This window comes from Gymnodraco acuticeps, unplaced genomic scaffold, assembly GCF_902827175.1.
Source record: "Gymnodraco acuticeps unplaced genomic scaffold, fGymAcu1.1, whole genome shotgun sequence".
In the NCBI taxonomy this organism is placed as follows: Eukaryota; Metazoa; Chordata; class Actinopteri; order Perciformes; family Bathydraconidae; genus Gymnodraco; species Gymnodraco acuticeps.
Genome location: NW_022990238.1, coordinates 1,471,571 through 1,495,733, shown reverse-complemented (window position 1 = coordinate 1,495,733; position 24,163 = coordinate 1,471,571). Strand labels below are relative to the sequence as shown.

The following is a 24,163-nucleotide window of genomic DNA, read 5'->3' as shown; positions in this document are numbered from 1 at the left end:
TTTTTCCCTCAAATTTTTGGAATATGAGGAAATGACCTGCGTAGTCTCTCCCAGCATACACGCGGTTTGATTGGCTAGCGCTCGTACTGGCAGATTTGCATAAACGGGATTTCATTGGCCGACGCTTCTGCCGAGGCGCCAAAAGTTGAACATTGCTCAACTTTTGAAGCGAGCAACGCCAGCAACGCTCCACGTCGCTTCCCAAAATACAGTTCTGCTAAAAGTGACGTCACCCCATTCAAAGTGAATGGGCAGAAGCGTTTGGAAGCTTTAACGCACGCCACCGTGTGGACGGGCCGTCACAGTAGCTCTGCGCCAGAAACATCGTGAAAAAAAACAAAAAACATTTTGGAATATCACCCCTCCACTCCCATTAACATCCCTCAGCTAGCAGCTGCGCTATCTACTCACCCAGATTCCGTGTTTGTTGACTATCTCCCGTCAGGGCTCTCCCAAGGCTTCAGGGTAGGGGTCCTCCCATCTCCCACAGTGACTTTCGTAGCAAGAAACTTACAGTCAGCCGCTAGACCCAACATAGTTTCCCAGCTCATCGACAAAGAACTTCTCAAAGGATATATAATCGGTCCTTTTAGCTCCTCCCCCCTCTTAGTGTTCCGTTCAAATCCCATCAGAATAGCCACACGTAAATAAAAAGGCTGATTTTCGATCTGTCCGCTCCCCGCTCCAGCCCATTCTGCAGCGTCAATAGCATCATCCCTCCAGATCAGTTCTCCCTTCACCATGCTCAGTGGATAATGCAATAAAGATGATCAAGTTCACAGGGCACGGAGCTCGGCTCTCCAAAGCGGACATTACCGATGCCTTCAAAATCATCCCCATTCATCCGTCTCAGTGGAATTTGTTCGGTATTAAGTGGGAGTCCAAACTCTATTTTCGCCGTTCGCCTGACCTTCGGGTGCAGAAGCAGCCCCTGCATCTTCAATTCCTTCTCGGAAGCGCTCTGCTGGATCCCGCTGAACATCGTCAGAATCCCCTCCGTCCTTCACCTACCGGACGACTTCCTCCCCATAGACCCGCCACAGGACAGCTCAGGGATCTCACTGGCCAAGCTTAAACACTGCTTCAGGAGTTAGGTGTCCCTCTCTCCAAAGAGAAAACGTTAGGTCCCGACACACGCTTAGAGTTCTTAGGCATCATCCATCGACTCCATAGACATGAAGGCGTCTCTCCCCTCCGTCAAATTGCAGCGCATCCGGGACATCACCAACTCATACTGCGAGCAACAAGTTATCACAAAACAACAGTTGCTCTCCCTTCTCGGACACCTCAACTTCGCCATGCACGTCATCCCCCAGGGGCGCTCGTTCATCTCCCGCCTCCTGGACGCAGCATCAGCGGTCGTCAACCTCCATGACTGCGTTTTCTTAGATGAAGGCTGCCGCTCAGACCTACGTTTCTGGTCCCTCCTGCTCGCCCACTGGAACGGAGTTACTTTCTTTTACGATGACCTCGTGCGTTCCTCTGACTCAATGAGGTTCTTCACGGATGCCGCCCCATCCGTGGGTTTTGGGGGTTTCTTCCAGGGAGAGTGGTTCGCAGGGTCATGGCCCCCGTCAATTTCTACCTCAAGCAAGTTCTCATTCAATCCGGCCTATCACCTATATCATACTCGGGACATGCCTTCAGGATAGGTGCAACCACCTCTGCTGCTAATCAAGGTCTCTCTACCTCATCCCTACAACAACTAGGATGGTGGTTCATAACAAGTCTACACGTATACATGTCTCATTATGGTACCGGATTTCAAACTGCATTCCCGTCCTAGTCCGCGGGCCCCGCCCACAGGGAACAATGTCTCGTCTCACGCTGCATCTACATGTAACGGGCTACATTCTCCTGCACGCAGGTATCTAAATCCCAGGCCCTTGCTCAAATGTGTTTGTGTAAAATGTATACCCTGCGAAGTCAGGTGTGGACCGGGGGTCCCCGTAGACTTCGGTCTCGTGGACTGCTGGTCCCAGCAGACTTCGGTCTCGTGGACCGTGGGCCACCGTACACTTCGGTGTCGTGGACTTTGGGCCACCGTACACTTCGGTGTCGTGGACGTTGGGCCACCGTACACTTCGGTGTCAGTTAAAAAACAAGATCCCTGCTCCGGCAGGACGTTCGACCTTCAGGCGGCGTAGTCAAGCCCTGCTAGCCAGGTAGGCGACCCTCAGGTCGTTTTCAGATAAGACCGGCACTGATTTCGGCCGTCAGAGTCTCAGCATGACCCGTAAGCTCCGGCAGTGATTCCGGCCTCCTGCCGCATACATATGTTAATCTATTATTTCATCCCCAGGTCACCCCACAAGGTAAGAAACTCAGTTCATCTCAGTATTTCATACTTCACTGGTTTTGGGGATTTCATCGGAGCGGTTCTTTCCCTCCTGAATGATTATCCTGCAAACCGGGGCCTAATCGCCAAACACCATTCCATTCTCCTTTTGTATTATCATGGCAATCATTTCATTCATATGACGTGTAAACAATAAATATATATTCCTTACATCACGTCTCTCCGGTTTGAAATGAAAGCTTTAGCGCAAGTTCAATAAGGAAGACCTAACATGAGTCACTTACACGTCACTCTATTGCTCCCTTCCCCCCTCATTAAATACGAGGGCGTCACCCCTCAGCAGCCAATTGCTGCACAGGCTAAATTCCTTAAATACCTGCTCTTCCTCCCTGTCAGTTGTCATTTCAGGTGACTACACGCAACCCGCCTCCACCCCTCTCGCCTCCCGTCTCCTCCAGGACAAAGCGAAACTTCCTTCTTCAGACCGGTCCCACCTACTTATCACCACCACCAGTGTCTAGACCCCGGGGATTTAATCGGAGCGGTTCTTTCCCTCCTGAATGATTATCCTGACACCAAACACCATTCCATTCTCCTTTTGTATTATCATGGCAATCATTTCATTCATATGACGTGTAAACAATAAATATGTATTCCTTACATCACGTCTCTCCGGTTTGAACTAAGGTCAGAAGAGCTTTTTAACAGCTGGTCTTATGACTGTGACCCCTGTTGTTCATTGATAAGCCTGAAACATGCACTTGTCAAGGTTCAGAGGCAGATTTAGCAAATATGGCAGTAGCCATCGATCATCTTAAGATAAGATACTTTATTGATCCCAAGTTGGGAAATGTTTTTGTTACAGCAGCATACTACTTTGTTCTACTCCACTACAATTCAGAGGTTAACCTGGTATTTTTACTCCACTACATTTATTTTAGTTACTTTGCAGATTCTGATTAATGATGTGAAATATAAACAAGCCTTAAATCAGACTTTAGTTACACCTGAGTCAAATTCAGGGAAGGTGATTGTCAAGTGCCAAAATAAACTATGCAATATATTGGACGTTAAGTACTTTGTCAGACTTAATATTTATCTGTGGATAACCCCAACGTTTTTTCTTATTCAAAAGAAGACCTTAACTTAAAGTCATCTTTAATGTTTAAATAAAGCCTTATTAGTTTGTCTGCTTTGCACATCCTCCTGTTAATATCTTTGGACGTCCTGCACTAAACTGTTTTATTGTAGAGATCACTACAGTATCTTCTTGATATTTTCTATTCTATATTTCTATCATGCCTTCTACTTTCCCCCAATTTTGTATGTAGGCTACTCTTAATATTTAAATGTTTTCATCAAATAAAACGTATTCAACAACAAAATTCAATAATGTGCTTTAACCACTAGGCGGTGCGGGTTAAAAAACCAGTGGTGTAGTTAATAAAACATAATAATATGACTATTAACTTTATTGTGAAATTAAAACGGTAAAGGAAAATACAGTTTCAGTCTCTCGATTTGAAGCTTATGCATTGTACCATGAACCTGTATAGACCTGTAACAGTCAACTGCATGAGGAGTTGGAAAGGTAGTAAATAATATCTTTAAAAACTACAACAAAAATCCCTTTCTATCAGCTGTGCACCATTATGGTGTAAATATAGCCGATCTACCAATTGGATCAAATATAAAAGTCAGCCGAATTAGTGTTGATACTGCAAGGAGACATATTGTGTGAAAAGAAATGGAAGATGTTGTTTAATTTCTAATATATTTATGATCCACGTCACGTATTCAGTTTTGGCGGCAGTTCTTACAGTTTGTCAAAAGGTCTTCTGATCAGGGCTCTATAAATAAACATCTACGGCAGATATGTAATATTTAATGCAGCCGAACCGTGTATTACAATGCCGTTATGTGATGACTTTCAAAGAGAAAAGCAAGAACACTCGGAATAAAGTATTATTTTATTTAAAAAAAATGTTTTTCCGATTTCATATCATATAAACATCATATCCCTACATGCATTGCGGCTATAACAATCAATGTTTTAGCCTATCAAAACCTCTGGAAAAAGAAAGGTGTCTCTCAGAATCGAAAGAGAAAAACATATGGGAAAAACACAAAAGCATTGTACACAATTTAAACCAATACATGTCGTATAATTAACAAGGATAAACTGATGTTTTTTAGTTGATGAGTACTGCAGATAGGCCTATCACTGTTAAATCATTTGATCATTGGTTTTATTATAAAAACGTCGAGACCGGAAATACTGTTTTCAACCCGTAACTTTACATGGAGGCTGCTGCATACCTCAAATCATCTTCGTAATATCTATCAAACTATAGATCCTACATATCGACTGGACGTGGATTCTAAAAGTACAATATACACTTCTCGCTAGAAATCTAATCAAAAAGCATTTTAATGGCCAAACTATCCTACAATTTAGGATTTTACAGAGAGGGTTATTTGTGAATAAACGACCATCTGTAACATTTTAATTCAACGGGAGCACTAGAGGGCGAACACTTTAAAACGTAATTATAGGACGTATTGAGCGCTTGAACAAACTACCTATTTGGTCGTAATAAGGGCCTGAACAATCGGCCCATTTGGTCGTATGAGTTGGAGGACTTGTTGGTTCAACTAGTACTAAAAGCCAGTGCAAAGAGGTGGGTTTTTAGCTGAGATTTAAAAAGTCTCAGACTCAGCAGTCTGTATATGTACTGGGAGGCTGTTCCACAGTCTGGGAGCTGCAACATTGAAAGCCCTGTCACCTCGGGTTTTTTTTTTCCTGCACCGAGCAACCACCAACATATTCTGCTGAGCTGAGCGCAATGTTCTAGCTGGAGCATGGGGGTGCAACAACTACCAAGACAGGTAATGTGGTGCATTCCATGCAATGATTTAAAAAAAAAAAGTAAGTATTTGAACTGGATCTTGTAACTGACAGGAAGCCAATGAAGATCTGCCAGAACAGGTGTGATGTGGTCATATCTTCTCTTCCCTGTAAGAAGGCGTGCAGCCGCATTTTGGACCAGCTGCAGGCGACGGACCAAACACTTATCAACACCAATATACAGGGAGTGACAATAGTCTAAGCGAGACGTTATAAATAGGTGTATTAGCTGTTAAAAAAATTATTTTCCAGGAAGATAGGCCTTTATCTTCCCCAGAAGCCGCAGCTGGAAGAAGCTTGTCTTGACAACTGAGCTTATCTGTTTGTCAAATTTAAAACAGTTGTCAAAGATGACTCTTTGACAAGATTTCTGACAGAGGGACGGCTGTAGGAGGCTATGGGGCCGAGTACACTATTAAAACCATCCAGGAGTTCTGACTGTCCAAATATTAAAATATCTGTCTTGTTTTCGTTGAGAGTCAAGAAGTTGATTTCCATCCATGATTTAAAGGTGGGGTAGGTAAGTTTGAGAAACCGGCTCAAGATACACTTTTTGTTATATTTCATGGAATGCTCTTAACATCCCGATAGCAATGAATATCTTAAGTGCTTTGACAAAAAATCCATACAAAAATGTCATCTGTGGAAGCCGTAGTACTGTAAAAAGCACGACCAATCATTTTAGCCGGCCCGGCTAAAATAACTGGATGGCCTACCTGCCTGTCTTATCTCGTGCCCTCATTGGTCATGTGCACGTTCGTGTGTGTTGGAAGAGGGGCTCTCTAAGGAAGTGGCAGATTTTTTCCGGTTGTGTATTTTCAAATTCGAGCGTACTCGAGCTGGTTTCTCCAAAATTACCTACCCCACCTTTAATGTCTTTCTGACATTAAGCAAGGCAATCCTAGATTCCTTATTTGCTTTTATAGGCAGGTATACCTGCAAATCATCTACAAAGCAATGGTACGAAATGTTATGCTTTTGATTTTTTTTACCCCAGAGGTAGTAAATGCAGACTGAACAAAATGGGGCCTAGGATAGAATCTTGAGGGACCCCATATGCTAGTGGGGCTGCAACTGAAGAATACAGGCCAAGATGCACAGAAAAGGTCTTTTCTGACAGATATGATTTTAGGACGTTACCTTTAATTCCAACACACAGTTCAAGGCGTGATAAAATAATTTGGTGGTCAATGGTATCAAAAGCAGCAGACAAATCTAAAATCACAAGCACAGCAGAAAAACCACTTTCTCTAGGACTTTAGACAGGAAGGGAAGCTTAGAAATAGGTCTAAAGTTGGAGAGAACAGAATGATCAAGGTTCAGTTTTTTTTACAAGAGGCTGCACTACAGCATGTTTAAAAAAAGGTTGGAACGCAGCCTGAGGTGAGAGAGATATTTATCAAAGTTAAAATGTATGACCCAATAGTAGCAAAAACGTCTTTCAGTAGTCTGGGAGGAATACTGTCTTAGGGGTATTGTGAAGGTTTCAATTTTTTTTCAATAACTCGGACAGTGAAACCAGGTCAAACTGCTCGAAGACAGCTGAGCACACAGGAGACACAGCTGGGTCTAAGGTGAGAGGAGGAGGTGAAGATCTAATGGCCAAGACTTTATCATTAAAAAATGAAAGGAACTTTTCACATAGAGTAGGTGATGGCACAACACAGGGAGTGTTACAGGGATTTAAAAGACAATTAAGAGTGGTAAAAAGGAACTGGGGCCTATTTCTGGGACACAAGATTTGAAATAAAATGTGTTTTTGCACATTTAACAGCCCTCTGATATTCGCTTAAACCGCCTCTTAAAATCCCCAAGGAGACGGGAAGTTTATCCTTCTTCCATCTCCTTTCTGCTCGTCTACAAGCGCGTCTCAGGGCGCGAGTAGTGTCTGTTATCCACGGTTCAGTCACAGGTTGAGGGCGTCTGGCCGTGAATGGAGCGATCAGGTCCAGAATAAGGTAGGGGAGTGTGATACAAAATAAATGTAGCGTACATTGTCTGTTTCTGAATATCCAGTAAAGGACAGGTTTCCCATGGCAGTCAGTGTCTTGCACCACTCATATTCTCCATCATTGTTTCCTGACTTGAAACAGCAGTGGAAACCCACAGTGTGCCCAATAAGCCCCAACATTCATAAAAAGACCAACACTGGCTTATACTGTATAACCAGACAAGTGAGCAACAAATGCAGATTGCAATTTAATATCTGTGATTAACTCAGCAGCTTATGTAATTGCTCTTAGTTCCCAGCTGTTCAGACATCTGATCATTTCAGACATGTTGATTTGGAATAAATACAAATATGTTGTTATGTATTTATCTTCATTTGCATGTCGGAAATATAACCCGCTTCCCAAAAACTAAAGTATAACAAATATCTAATGATAACATTGATTGTTTTAATCTGAATAACAAACTCTTTGTCTCATTATTTATGAAATGTATGAAATGTTTCTCAAGGTTTTATAAGCGTTTGACAGTTTTTGCCACTTAAGATGAGGGACTGTAAAACATCTACACTACAGTGTGTTAGTACAGGAGTAGAATTTGGACTGGGTTTGATTCTCTAAGAGGTCAAGAGATTAACATTTCATAACATTTTAACATTTCCTGTGCTGATAAGTGATATTAATCCTTTCTGGGGCAGACATGTGGATAATGTTATTTACACTTGACATCATTTGTCGATTTTATTCAAAGCCAGCCATTGAGTTATCAAACTTCATTTCATCATGAAGTCATTTTTGTGAGTATGCTTTTCACTGCATTTGCACAGGACAGTACGTTACCTAAAAAACCCACTTGCTTGCCCCACAAAAAAACGCTAACGCACTGTTTGGGTACACTAAATCTGCTCTGAACCTGACAGTATAACAATCTCCTCTGACTTTTAAAGCAAACCAATAGCAGTAAAGTAGAAAAAAAATATTTGCACTTCATTCCACTAATTGAGAGCAATCTGTGTGACATGACCGGAGGCTGCGTCAGTGTTGGACATCTGCTCAGCCTGGAGTAACATTGCCTACTACTTAACAGTCAGACAGATTGTGATTTGTGACTGAAGAGCAGCCTCAGGTTCACAGCCCCTCCGTGTGGTGGCCTTACATAATCATAAAGTCTGTAATCTACAGGAAAATCTGTTCCTCTGGGTTAATGACATAATGACAAATGTTTGTCTTTTAATCTGACCTCTCTGATTTATTATCTTGTGGAGATATCATCAGGTTAATTCGTACCCCTGCCTGCTCTTGTGTTGATGCACCGGGCGGGGCTTGACTCTAAGCAGTAATCAGCTCCGTGTGTACTTCAGCATTAACATGTGGAGAGATTTGTCATTGTGTAAACCGTAGTAGCAGACGTGTTGTTAGCTAGCCCTCCCAGCTGTTGCTGAGGGTAATGCCTCTGACTGGCAGGCTAATGTTGGGAGACGCAGTTGAAATGTATGCTACCTAGAAGAGCTAATGCTAAAACAGATGACTGTCATCACTGATAGCCTACTGAGAAAGTGACAGAGTTTGAGAGGGAACATATTTTGAGTAAAGCAAAGACAAATTGTAGGTGAAATAAGAGGAGAAATAGCTTATGAACCACACTGATGCCTAGTAACTGTATCAGCTATTACAAAGGTATACAATCAAAGCACCTGGAGAAGCAAGAAACAGTTAATGGACCAGCACCAGAGGCGTTCCCATACACACAGGCGTTGGAGCTGTTCTTCATGAAATCCCAGAAGGATGAAGTGCTCTGACAGACAGTGCCATCTTTGCGCAAAATGATTATACAGGAAGGAAAAGTCAATAAATAAACATGTTGTTAAAAAAAAAAAAGTCAGCTTTTGACAATACAATTTTAAGATGAGTGGGTTTTTCAGTTGTTTATTTAGCTTAATAAGTAAGATCATCATTTAAAATTCTAAATCACCATCTGGAGATACATTGTTATGCTTGGAAAGACTAACAAATAAACACTATCAGTTGGTACCGGTTAAAGTATACGTATAAATTACATTTACATCATAAATGTAAATATAAAAAAACCTGGTCTGGTTGTTTCTGTACTCTCTGTAGTGGAGAGTTGTACAGAAAATGGTTATACTGTGTCCACCCCAACTTCACTGTCCTTACAGTAACACACAGCAGGTATTACTGTAGCTCAGGCACTAATAATTCATTTTTTGGAGAACTGCTATGCACAAAACACAGACAGATTCTCAGACTGGCTCTGCGTGGTAATCTCACTGACAAACTGCAGCTGGATTACAGATGACCCCATTTGGTTAAAAACTGATGGTTAACTACTGAATAGAAACAGTTGATTTTGTTGTTTTTCTGGAGGCCATTTATTACTCAATTATACCCATGTGATGATGAAATGGATCTTTGTCCAATGACTCATGAATGAGTCACGTCTATGTTCATAAAGTGATGAACATTGTTAAGTGATTTAAGGGGATAATGCCTAATCTAATAATTTTGACAGTGGATATGAAATTATTAAAGAGGCCCTATTATTTGTTTAGGTCTTCCCTTTCTTATAGTGTGTTATATAGCTGTTTGTGCATGTGAATGGTCTGCAGAGGTTCCGTCCTCAAATGCCTTGATTGGACTCCTTTGTGTACCTCCGCAATGACGTCCCTATGTTACACTTGTACTCCTATTGGCAAGCGAGCCGACACATGGTACGTGATAAGCTAAGGAGTGCGACATCTCTAAGCAGTTAACCAATCACAACAGAGCCGGCCAGTTGACCAATCAGAGCAGACTTGGCTCTGGTTTCAGAAAGAGGGTGAAAGAGGTAGAGGCAGTATAAGAAGAATTAAGTACTTTTTGAACATGAGAGCATATACACATGTCACAGTAGAGGCACAAAATACAAATATGAACCTGAAAATGATCATAATATGGCCACTTCACCGTGTGCTATATGTATGTGTAAGAAAATGGCATGTCGAATAAGGTTGAGTTTTATTAGCTCGGGGGAAAAAATTGCAGGCACTCAATAATCTTCTTGTAGCCCTGCTCACTTTTCCCACCGTTCTCATTTTCTCAGCGCTACTCTCACTTAGCAAAGCATCTAGTGGCTAATGATGCCTCTTGCTCAGCTCGTCACACCAATTTAGTCAACAGTGTAGGCTTCAGCAGAGTCAGAGTGTCAACAGGCCTGAGCGCTGATGACTGCAGTAATGAGGGGCACAGGGTGGAGGGCGGCTGTAGTAGTTTGCGTAGATACTTACTTGATGAGGGGTTTTTAAGAGTTTTACAGTGTTGTTCTCGGGCTAGAAATAATAGGAAAGGACGAAATGCCTATATTAGACATGGAACTGCCAGTGTTGGTGGTCACACAGCAACTTGTCCACTTTAATAGTGGATACTCCTAACTCCTGATTCTACCTGAAAACTGGGAGGACCAGCTTTTATATAGTTTGCAGTTACAAAGCTGTGGACCTTCAATGTAGAGCATATTCTTTACATGATATTTTAAGGTTTTATTCCTTTATTACTGTTGCACTTGAACATACTTAATAAAGCATTCCAGTTCCTCTCTTTTGAGTGTGGCAAACAACCTTGAAAGGATGTTACATCATTTCAAAATGTACTTTTTTATAAAAGCTGAAACACTAAGTTAATTGAAAATGAATCTGCAACTATTTTGACAATCAATGATTTGTATTTGTAGAGTTGGTTGAACCAAAAAAGTAATTTTAATTAGTAACTCTTGGCGTTGAGAAATTGTGGCTAAAAGATTGGGATCTCTCGGTGTATGTATCAAATAAGAAAAGATTATTCAGGGTAAATAAATACCTTTTCCAAATCATTTGGATTGTTGTCTTTACTTCACGAGGGGTTGGTTATTTCCCCTGCATTGTCGAGCCAGCCTTGGGTTTAATTTCTATTTAGCTTGAAACACATATTAATTTAAAAAGAGAAATATTCACACCACACCAATTCCTAAGTCCCGTAATCAACTAGACAAAGTGTCCTGCAGGGGAAAGACACATGATGAATCAAACATATGGAGCAGGATGAAAAAAGAAAGAAAATGCCATCTAAAATACATGAAACACATGCAAACGCTCTGCAGCAGATTTGTTAATGAACAGGGCAAAAGACAGATGGATGGAGAGGGGATCTGCCAACAGCCATATACCTATGTAAAGCATAATCTCCTCGGTCACTCTGAGCAAATCTGTCACTGGTAATTTTACAGAAGAAGGGGATACAATGATTTTAAAAGAGTTTGATCTATTATTGAGGCCTATAATGCCCATCTGTGTAATCTGGTTTCTGAAACCCATACTGTTTCTCTATGGGTGAGTCACCTTCATTCACTGTTTTCAGAGTGATCCTTGACTGATAATACAGCACTATTTACCACCCACGCCTCACAGTGTGCTGAATGAAAAACAGAAGAGAAGAGAGAGAGCGCTTTTCAGTCGAATGCTAATGCGAACATCTCCCTCTCTTCTGCGAGTGGATCAAAGCATCTGCTGGACAGATGACGACATGCACTCGCCAAGGCAGACACAAGGATTACTCACGACCCACAGTGCAAAGGGAGAAAGTGCGTACAGTACGTGTGTTTGTCCGAGCCTCAAGCGAGATGACACCACGCTGATTCAGAGGCGGAGGGGCAAAGGTCGAGGAGTGTAGACGGAGTGATGATGAGCAAGAGGGATAGATGGATAGGTGTTATTGAGTCATGTCATTTGCTCAGAGGCCGGACAGATTTATCAAATGTCAATTTAGAAAAGAGCGATGACCTTAAGGAATAGTTCAGAAGTGTTTATACATTTGATATAGTCATTGTTTTACCTACAGTAGATCACAACAGGAGTACAAGTACAGGAGCTATGTAACAAAAACAACAAGTTTTAAGCCATCTTAAAAAAAAGCCTATCCAACAAAACTCAATATCAGTTTTAAAGCATTCATTATTTTGTATATTTGTATAGCTTTACCAGAAACTGATGGTATAAACATTGATTATGCCTCATAGAACATTAGGATTTGCTGGTCTAATGCTGCATCACTTTTTTAATGAAGGACCTTGTGATTCCAAACTATCCAATACACAATAACAAACTAACTGGCCCATTTTTCCCAAACTTAACATGCACAGAACTGTTTTAAATGAGAAAAGGGTCAAACACTGACAAGATAAAAGGAAACCAAGTGCTTTGTTTGTGCATGAGCGAGTCCCGTATAATCACCATTTGGAATTCAAAGAGGTACGTCCCCAAAGGGCTCTCCACTTGCACTATGCAATCGCTTGCAGGTGGTAGATAATGGGAACAGAACAGAACCACCAAAATAAGCAATGAGCACTAGATGCAGGTGTGTGTGTGCTTGTGTGTGTAATGTGAGAGGGATAAAGAAAGAGCGAGATGGATAGAGAGAGAGACAGATGAGACAGACAGATCAAAAAGTCATAGAACGACAGAGAAAAATGGGGAGGCAGGAAGACAGACAGATATAGCTGAAGAGATGGATGGTTGAATAGCAAGAAGGTTGCCCAGCAGTGAAAATGAACTGAAAGGAGAGAGACAAAATAAGTCTTAACAAAGAAAGGTAAGATGAATAGAAACCAACACAGAGCCACTGCATTGATTGAACGTTGATAAAACACAAGGCTTCAGTGCACTCTTGATTGCCTTGGATGCCACAGATTCACTTACTTTTTAAATACTTACAGGGCTTCTGACTTTTTTAATGATAAGAACATGAGAATTGCAGCAACGAGGCACTTAACAGAGTATCTTTATAGCAGTTAATGAAATGTGTAAAACATTTGTATGTTCTTGTTCGTGTAAACATGAGAGGATATGGGTGTGGGTGTGAGTCTTAATTGGCTCAGCTCAGCGAACATTCATTAGCAGGACTTTCAGTCTGGTGAGGCTGAAGCGCGAGAAAACCAGCGTCTGATTGTTTTACTTGTCGTTGTTTGGTAGAGATATAGAAAGTAACACTGATGATGGGAGAAGTACTCAGATATATAAAAAATAAACTCTTACTGTTATGTTAAAGTACATATGATTTAGCATCAAAGAGTAATTACAATACCAGGCGTAAGTGTCCACAATGCAGAATAAGCCAATTGGGAATAATGTATATTATATTACTGGTTTATAATTAGTGTTATGTTAATGTGTTTATTACCTATATATTGTATCTGGTGGAGCTAATTGTAACTACTTGATGTATTGACGGGTAGCCCAATATAATTTATTAGTTGATCTATATTTTGTATTTACAATCCAGTAAGCTCTACAGTATGAGCAGTAACAAGCTCATTCATACAAAGTATGTAGGAAAGCATCCTCGTTTTGATGCTCATGGGTAAAACAATGTAAAGTGAAAAGAAAGTAGCCCAAGTAGATAATAAAAAGCAAAGGGGCGATGCCTGTCTGTCATACAACTTTGGTCAGAATGGTGATATGCTGTCAACAAATGTTCAAAGAAAAATCAATGCCAGTGCCTTTCAGCAGAAGAAAAGCAGTGTGGATACAGGCCCTAAATACATTACTTCTAAAATAAAATAGCAGGAAATATCATTCATTAAATGTAATCCATATTACAGTAGTGTAGTAAAAAATGCACTCATTTCCCCACTCATTATGCACAAGCTGGATGTGATATGGGCTTGTTGCATGTCGCACTCACACATTGGGGCATGCTGTGGTTGTGACCTCCACTCTTATCTAAACAAGGACAGATCCCATGCCTGGCTGGAGGGAAGAGGAGACACCCACACACACTCTCCAAACAGAGAGACTGCATCCCAAAGGGCCCCGCAGGTCAGACTCTAACACTGATAAAACACCAACACCCTGCCCTGACAGCATCAGATACGCTTTGGGGGAAAGATACGAGGCTAATGAGGGACAATGTGGTCACACCTGATGGAAGCAAACAGAGAAGTGCTCCACGGGATATATACTGCAGGTAGAGGGTGGAATTTCACAGGCTGACACAAAAGTAAAATCAATATGATGATACATTGCAATACTCTCTTTCCTAATATAATATTGATACACTGGTCTACCAAGTGTTTTAAAACAGTACAGTTCGATTATATTTGATTGCATAAGGTCTTTAAGGACAGTTGAGAGGGTATCAACAAAATAAATCATCTTTTAAGTGTAGAATCTGTAAAGACTCATGGGATGAGCAGACTCAATACAAAATACAACATGTGATTTAAAAGGTAGTTATTGAAATATTCAAAGAAGAGAGGTTCAGAGACATGGTTGAAAAAGACCATGACGTTTCTGTGGTAAACATTCAGTGGTGTTTAGATTACAACTTCATGTATTTAAAAATAGATAAAGTATTCAAATGTGAATAGGATTCAAATCTTAATGTACATTACTTCCCTTGACCAAATGGATCAAAGCGATGAATGCAGCAGATTAATATTGACCCTGTTCTTCAACTACAGATGGCGTGCCATACTGTCTTGTAATACCGCAACAACATTTGTTTTTATTGTGTGTCTTTGTGTGAACATAGATGTATGTTTATACAAAAGGCTGAACTTACGTCTGTGTCGGGACCCTTGTCTGCTCCAGGACAGGAGAAGGTGACGAACTCATGGCACCGTTTGTGGACCACAAAACAGCACACTGAGAGAAAAGAGAGAAGGCACAGGAAAAGTTTATAACACAACATGGCACAATTAAAGTGCGTTCAACAACCTAATCCCCCCATTCTGAGAAAAACCTAAACACACAGGTATGACATCCTTCTTATGTTTCGTGCATGTTGTCTGACAAATGGTTCAGAGATAAAGGGATAAATGAAGGGCAGTTAGAGAAAGACTGTGCATGTAAATGATCATCAATCAAGATTGAGTGAGTTTGACAAGCCTCTCATGTACGGACAAACAAACAAGTGCAGACAGACAAACAGACTCACATGCATGTGGGCTCCCACGCTCACACCCACTCAAAAAATGTCATTATAGAATCTTGTGCAGCCATCGGCTCTTTTCAATCTGTTGGGTTTATGCTGATTGTAGCATCGTCTCCCACTGAACTGGGATCTGCATCGACCAAAAGTGTCATTGAGCGTGACATGTCAAACATGACGCCGCGCTCACATCAGTGACATTGGCATTTACATTTGGACGCAGGCGTAGATCAGTAAGAAGAAGCGAAAGCGTGGAGATCTGTGACTCCCTCTTTTAAATGCTCTACTTACTACTGAACCAAACTGCATTTTTTCCCCCTGTCATTGTTTTTCTGCTAAATTCCTCATTCTTTCTTTCTTTTCATTCTCACACAATCTGTCTGCTTCTTTCATTGTCAAGCTGCCTGCTTTTGTGCTCTCCCGTCATTATATTTGTGTTTTTGTCTAACTCTGCCAGCCACGTGAAAGTTGCCAGACAATCTGACGGCCATTGATTAAAAAAGGGACATTTGTTTCTTGAGATGTCCAAGAAACAGCAGGGGATTCAACTGTCCGTGCAAATGGCTGCACAGACAGTTAGATACATTTCAGAAGAATGGATGCATTACAAATTAAGATCATTGTTTTCATCAACATAATCCTAATCCTACCCTGATACTCGCTACAGCATTTCCATCTGTACAGTATATTTATGTCAGAGGTATTCCCTTGTGTCAACTCTCAGTAATGCAGAGGAAACAAGAAAAAGGAGAGGGATACAAAGCTGAGAAATAGTAGCACAAAGTGATTTATCCAGGCTCTGACATTGACATCTGTCATTTTCTCAATGAACAATACTTCGAAACAAAAGCAGTGGGGACTTTTCAGCCGTGGCTCTTGGTAGGGATGCTCCGATCGCCAATTTCGGGGCCGATCGCCGGAATCAGTATCGGCCGATACCGATCGCCGATCCGATCGAGTGGGCGGGGCCTAAATGGAAGATTTAAACTTTAAATCTTCCATTTAAAGTGATGTTTAAAACTCAGTTAATGGGGCTAATTCACTGGAGCTTCCACAAACAACAATCAACTTAATTATTACATTCAAATGAAGTACATTATTCAAGTGTACATTCACTTTGGATAATAACACGGGAGAAATTAGCGGAAGCGCTCTCTTTTCCTCCCCCCCTCTCTCCCCCTCTCTCCCTCTCCTGACAGCCTGTCAGTATCTCATGCAGCTCACTGATCTTGAGTGACCGGACAGTGAAGAATACATATATTTATAACTAGTTTAGCTTGTTCCAGAGGTAGATAAAATAGCTAAGTGTGTTATGTCTTAAATGTCCGGTTAGGATGTATTAGAACGAAATCTAAAATGAAAATTGTAAACAAGCAATCTGTATGTAAAAAAACACCTGTATGTAAATTGTAAATAAGCCATCTGTATGTCAAATATGTCTTATATGTCTTAAATGACATGATGAATTGGAAATGGGGGACCCTGATGTAAACAAGACGAAAGTCTTTCTCTGGTCTGCATCCCCTTAACAATTGTATGTTTTGAGCTGTACTGTACTGTACGCAATATACAAGCTGTTAATAAACTTTTCAATCAATTCAATCAATCAGGTCTAACTCTTGTGTGTTTCGCTCCGCTTACCGGTCCGGCGGGCGGAGCTGCAGGATTTCTGCTTCACACATGCTTGAACTGAACATCCGGTTTCACTATGAGTGGTCGCATTTTCGAGAGCTCCCACTTTGGCGGTTATTCCTCACGATTTTTTACATATTTCATCCTCCTGACAATATGGATTATGGACTCCTACCTCAACTCATCAATGAGGCAACATCACTTAGAGAAGGAGAGTAATGAAAGCGGGGATAAAATGAACCACAATGACTTTTACCTTCTCAACGGCTGGGAAAGGAAACACCTCGCTTTTGGAAGTGCAAGCATTCATGCATTATTAACTGCAAACCCGACGCGAAAGTACTTACCCCCGTCAGGCAAACTAGACCGAAGAAGTATGATCGTCTTGGTCTTATTGTTAGCGGGAGACATCCATCTGAATCCGGGCCCGGTGCAGACAAGAAGCCAGTCCTGCAGGCTCGAGGAGCTAGCATCTCACTTAGCATCAGAACTAGCATCTCTTCCGCTGCAACAACAACTACGCGACGACAACAGAGACCGTGGAGACAGCGGAGACCAAGGAATAAACGGAGACTTCGAGATTCCGCCGGGGACGCCTCGGCAGACAGACACGCATGAGGCAGTGACGAGAGGAAGAGAACCGATATCCGAGGGAACAAATATCCGCCTGTTGTTAGCCATGTTGTTAGCCACCCTGCTAGCATATCAACGGCTAAAGCTACAACGGAGCCTCCCACCCCCCCACCACGACAAGCCGGTTGCTGTAACGGACAAAGACAAATATCTGCAAGCTGACGACATTGTGCATTTAAGCAACAAAAATGGACTACATATTTTTCATCTGAACACTAACAGCCTGAGACACAAACTGGCTGAACTCAGGCAGCTATTCATGAACGGTAAGGCAAGCATATTATGCTTTTCTGAGACCAAATTGGACAATTCCATTACAGATTCAGAGATTGAAATTGAAGATTATCTTGTAGTGAGAAGGGACAGGAACGTGAATGGAGGTGGTGTCTGCATGTACATACATAAAGACACCAATTTCAAAAACCGAACTGACCTGCATCATGAAAATATTGAATCTGTGGGTTGAAATTATTTTTGACAATGCTAAATCTGTAATAGTTGGGACAATCTATAGACCACCGGAACAGAGTGACTTTTATGATACATTAGATGGGTGTTTGGCTGATGTGGGGGATGTAGAGACAATTATTATTGGAGACTGGAACACGGATATGCAACGTAAAGACACGTCCGTCTTCAAGTCCTTCAGTAGGATTTGTGATCTGCACGGCTTCAGCCAGCTAATCACCCAACCCACCCGGGTATGTGAAACAACACAAGCTACCATTGATCTCATTCTGACCTCTGACAAGTCCAGGATCTCCAGTAAAGGGGTTATAGCATGCGGGTTAAGTGATCATTATATGATATTCTGTACCCGCAAAAAGCTAAAACAAAGGGCCGGCTGTCACAAAACAGTCATATCTAGAGACCTCAAAAACTACTCTAGCGAGGCCTTTAACCTAGAACTGGAGAGCCTGGACTGGTCAGATGAGCTCAGTGGTACACAAGTTGAAGAAACATGGCTTGGTTTCAAAAACAAATTCTCTGCAATACTCAATGATTTGGCCCCCCTAAGAACAACCAGGGTAAAAAAATCGCGCTGAGCCGTGGATGCACTCCGGCATACTGACCGCCATGAAAACCAGAGACAAAAAATGCTCTGAGTTTCATAAAAGTCAGTCAATGCTTTCCAAAAGCACGAGCAGTGAACTCCAGGCCCACGTGACTGAACTAAAAATTGAAAGAAACAGACTAAGAAATGACGTAAGCTCCATGATCAAAACTGCCAAAAAGAATTTCATCAATATCAAAACTGAGGAAAACAAAAATAAACCCCGTGAACTTTGGAAATTACTCAATAACCAGCTTGGCTGCAGTAAAAAACTCAAAACGAGATTTTCTAACTTAAACATAAAGACAGATAACAGGCTCATCACAGACAAACTGGATGTGGCCAAGTACTTGAACATTTTTTTCACAAACATAGCCACAACTCTTGTAAATAAATTACCCTCCCACTCAGGGCTTTTTGGAATAGATCACATCATGACCTACTACAAAAACCTAGGGGTACGCAAAGATGATTTCAGTCTAGCAAGGGTAACAACAGCAGAGGTACTCATTAAACTGAGCGCCCTCCAACCTAACAAGGCCACTGGCCACGACAATATCCCCTCCAAATTCCTCAGAGACACAGCAACCGCCATCTCACCAGTCATAGCTCACATAATTAACCTCTCCATAAAACAGGGAAAAGTACCCAAAGACTTCAAAATTGCAAGAGTAACCCCCCTGCACAAAAAGGGCAGCAAATTGGACCCAGGCAACTACCGCCCTGTTTCTATACTTACCTCCATCTCGAAAGTCATGGAAAAAATAGTATATGAACAGGTCGAAAAGTACCTCGCGGAAAAGAAACTAATCTATGAATTTCAATCTGGCTTTAGAACATCCCACTCCACTGACACATGCCTTCTTTATTTGAGCGACCACATCAAACAAGAGGTGGACGAGGGCAAGTACTGCGGCATGGTGATGCTGGACCTACAAAAGGCTTTCGACACTGTCAATCACCCCATTCTGATTGACAAGCTAAAAGCAATTGGTTTTACCATTAGCCCGCATGGTTTTTCTTACCACTGCTACGCTGATGACACCCAATTAATTCTGTCCTTTCCCCGCTCAGAGACCCAGGTCGTTGCACGCATCTCTGCTTGTCTAGCTGACATCTCTCAGTGGATGTCTGCTCACCACCTCAAGCTCAACCTTGACAAGACTGAGCTGCTCTTCCTCCCGGGAAAAGATTGTCCCACTCTTGACCTAACAATCAACATCGGCACCTCAGTTGTTTCCCCGACTCAGACTGCAAGGAATCTGGGTGTGACCCTAGATAACAACCTGTCCTTCACTGCAAACATCGCTGCTACAACCCATTGCTGCAGATACACGCTTTACAACATCAGGAAGATACGTCCCCAGCTGACTCAGAAAGCAACTCAGGTTCTGGTCCAGGCTCTCGTCATCTCACGCCTAGACTACTGCAAACTCCCTCCTGGCTGGTCTACCTGCATGTGCCATCCGACCTCTGCAGCTCATCCAGAATGCAGCGGCTCGTCTGGTCTTCAACCTTCCTAAATTCTCCCACACCACTCCGCTCCTCCGCTCCCTTCACTGGCTTCCGGTAACTGCTAGAATCCACTTCAAGACACTGATACTTGCTTACCATGCTGCGAATGGATCTGGCCCTTCCTACATCCAGGACATGGTTAAACCGTACACCCCAGCGCGTGCACTACGCTCTGCATCAGCCAAACGACTCGTTGCGCCCTCGCTGCGAGGGGGACCCAAGTTCCCATCGGCGAAAACACGTGGGTTTGCTGTCCTGGCTCCAAGATGGTGGAATGAGCTCCCCATTGACATCAGGACGGCAGATAGCTTGCACATCTTCCGGCGCAAACTGAAAACTCATCTCTTTCGACTCCACTTCGAGCGTTAGAACTATTAACGAAGCACTTTTATACTAATAAAGGACTGGCTTACCTAAAGCCAGTTGAGTAGCACTTGAAATGTTTGGCTCTATGAAACCTGATGTACTTATATGATTCTGTTTTCTTCAAGGTTGTGTCTTCCTGGTCGAATGTACTTATTGTAAGTCGCTTTGGATAAAAGCGTCAGCTAAATGCAATGTAATGTAATGTTTTGATAAACTATCGGTGAGCTGGATGCAATCCTACCTGGAGGGGAGAGAACAGATGGTGGAGGTAAACGGTACTCTGTCCCCCCCCCCCTCCCAGTGAGCTGTGGTGTTCCACAAGGAAGCATATTAGGTCCGTTACTGTTCCTAATTTATGTAAATGACATGTCATCAGCATGTGACTGCAACTTGTTCCTGTTCGCGGACGACTCAGCCCTGCTGGTCTCTGACAGGAACAGGTTGCAGGTTGAAAAAACCCTCAGCTCCGAGCTCGGCAGAATCTGCACCTGGCTCGCCGATAATAAATGATCATTACACCTGGGTAAAACAGAGTCCATTCTCTTCGGTTCGAAACATAATCTCAGCAAATCCGACGACTTCTCAGTTGCAGTGGGCGACATTATTGTCACAAGTAAGAAGGAAATTACATACCTAGGATCTATTCTTGAGGCAAACCTCTCCTGTGACAAAATGGCATCCAATGTAATAAAAAAAGTCAATCAAAGAACTAGATTCCTATACCGGATCTCCTCTCTGGTAAACAAAAACACCCTGAAAACTCTGGCAGGAGCACTCATTCAAGGGTACTATGACTATGCTTGCACGTCATGGTACCATAGCACCTCCAAGGCGCTAAAAATAAAACTTCAAACATCGCAAAATAAACTGGTCAGACTACTGCTTGACCTTTCATCTAGAACCCACCTCACCTCTGCCCACTTTGACAACCTAGGATGGCTTAGAGTAGAGGACAGAGTACAGCTACTTGCAATGGGCCTGGTCTACAAGATCCACTACACCTCTATGGTACCCATGTACATGTCAAAATTCTTCCCAAAGGTCAAGGAATACCATGATCATAACACCAGAGGGAGCTCCACAAATCATGTGAAACCCAGATTTGGCACAAAAAAGGGGGAATACACGTTTCGCAATTATGCCACATCAAGGTGGAACGCTCTTCCCACAACTGTAAAGGAAAGTAAAACTATACTTACCTTCAAAACCTCTCTTAAAGAGCACCTTCGGGGGAGAGCATTGCAAAACTGGCCCCGGTAATGGTACAAATCTCAACCTGTCGTTCAATGGACAGCTTCCCCCCCCCCCCCATCTATGTATATACTCGCATTTTAGACTCTGTTACTAACTGTATATCTGTAGACTTGGTATGTCTTAAATGTCCGGTTAGGATGTATTAGAACGAAATCTAAAATGAAAATTGTAAATAAGCAATCTGTATGTAAAAAACCACCTGTATGTAAATTGTAAATAAGCCATCTGTATGTCAAATATGTCTTAAATGACATGATGAATTGGAAATGGGGGACCCTGATGTAAACAAGACGAAAGTCTTTCTCTGGTCTGCATCCCCTTAACAATTGTATGTTTTGAGCTGTACTGTACTGTACCCAATATACAAGCTGTTAATAAACTTTTCAATCAATCAATCAAACACACACGTTGCATACCGCTATTTTACTGTCTTTTTCGGACACCTTAAAATAATGCCAGACCGGTGAATCCATTTTGGCGAGCTTGTTTTGCCGCACACAGAGAAAAGTGTCATGTATTTTACGTCATGCGATCGGCTCTCGCGATCGGCATGTTTAGAGAGCACCGATCTACATGATGAATGGAAATGGGGGACCCTGATGTAAACAAGACGAAAGTCTTTCTCTGGTCTGCATCCCCTTAACAATTGTATGTTTTGAGCTGTACTGTACTGTACCCAATATACAAGCTGTTAATAAACTTTTCAATCAATCAATCAATCAATCGATCGGTAGAAAGTGAGTATCGGCCGATCTCGATCGGTGACCGATCGATCGGAGCATCCCTAGCTCTTGGGATAGCAATGTTGGTCAAACCACCAAATTGTTCGGTGCCCATTACATGTATTGCCATGAATTTACCCATACAGTACACTTAAGCAAAATTAATCCTCTTAACTTTGGTGATTCCCTGACTTTTCTTCTAGCGCCATCACCAGGTTGACATTTCCCATCAGAGTGAAATATAGTCATGTTGGTGATCACCTGAAATGTTACGTAGCACCATCATTGGGTCAACACTTTAAATTGTCCAACACTTTAATGATTTATGAACAATTATCTAAGAAACTCCATAACAAGACACTTCAGGGCCTCTTGGGACTTTTTTGCCTGAATGCATCGTCTTGCAGTAGTTGCCTTTTACATCCATGTCATCATCAATTGTCATCACTAAAGTGTCTTATCATTGCAGATATTGTATTCATTTGTCATAATTAGCGAAAGTATTCTTGAGTTATAGCAAAACATGTTTTGTGAGGCCATAGTGACCTTGACCTTTGTATACCAAATTCTTGTTGGATAATTATTGAGTCCAAATGGTCCTTCATGACATTTTTGACGAAATTCTCTCAAGGTACTCCTGAAATGTAGCGTTCTCCAAAAAGCTTAACAGCAAGGTTATAAGGAAACAAAAACCCTTGTATTATTTCCGGATAAAAGTGTTTATAAATCAGCTTTTGTCTGCTAATGCCGAGTGTTTTAGCCATTGTTTTGGTGTTGACCTCAGTGTTCATTCCCACATCACATCCACCTCCGAATCGTCCCACAGTCAAACATTCAATCTCTCAGCCCACAGATTGCCCACTTTGCTGTCAATTAAAAAAAAAAAAAACATGTGCTTACATGCAGAACACATGCTGTGTGTATTCCATTTTCTGTGCTTCAGTTCTGTGACACACACATTTACTCAGCAGGAGTAACTGTGAGTGCAACCATTGGGTTTCTCTTTTCCTCCCCTCAGCCTACAATATGTGAGTCACTTCATAATGACGTTGGTAGTTCTTCCTCTCCCTCCATCCATCAACACTCCTCACACCCTCAGCAGGCACACACCCACTCGTTCATTGCCGCCTGTGTTTCGTACTGATCTCAGACCAGCTTGAGTGTCTGCTGGTGCGGCAGTCCGGATCTGAGCAAACTGACCCGACAGTGATCTCAGTTCAGAGGTGAAGAAGGCCATTAAGAAGTATATAGTGAAAGGGATACATATGTGTGTGTGTGTCAGGTTTACTCAGACTTAAACAAGACAGAGACAGTGCTCTCTGTGGCTATAATCCCTGTCGTAAAATGTTAAGCGTATGCAATTACTGACACACACAAACACACACACACACACCGTAAAAAACATTAATTTAAAAGCAGTCTTAAGAGGCACTGGGAGTTTACGATGTTACACGCACCCAACCAATCAATATCAAATCAGTGGAGACACCTTACATTTACATCTGCTAGAATTGTGTTGAATTAGGACAAATATGTCATGTTGTTTGTTCACACTCACTCTTGATGACAGAAAGATGAAGAAACACACACAAAGAGACACCTTGGTGAATATTTAATTTAAAATGTTTTATTTGTGTTATAGTAATGCCACTATAACATCATTGGTATGACTCAGGCACTAGGAAACTGGGTTAGCAGTGTCTCCAGATAGTTGAAGTCCTCTCAGGGAGAGCTTTGTGAAGTAGTAGGAGCAGAGGTGACACAGAGACATACTGTATCGTCAGGGATACTATGATTAATTACTATGGGCTTTGTTTCACCAGAGGAATTGCAGAAGCATAGAGATAAGGGGCTTTTGGCATTACAAAGCAG

General features: G+C 42.0%; 1 protein-coding gene across 2 annotated transcripts in view; it reads right to left on the bottom strand.

The window, feature by feature from the left end:
• The window catches only part of si:ch73-374l24.1 (protein kinase C alpha type), a 130,393-nt gene that overhangs the window by 66,532 nt on the left and 39,698 nt on the right, over window positions 1–24,163 (bottom strand). For both annotated transcript variants that reach the window (XM_034220085.1, XM_034220086.1), the window contains exon 3: window positions 14,747–14,829. In XM_034220085.1, the coding sequence (XP_034075976.1) occupies window positions 14,747–14,829 (83 nt within the window). The remainder of the gene's footprint in view (window positions 1–14,746; window positions 14,830–24,163) is intronic.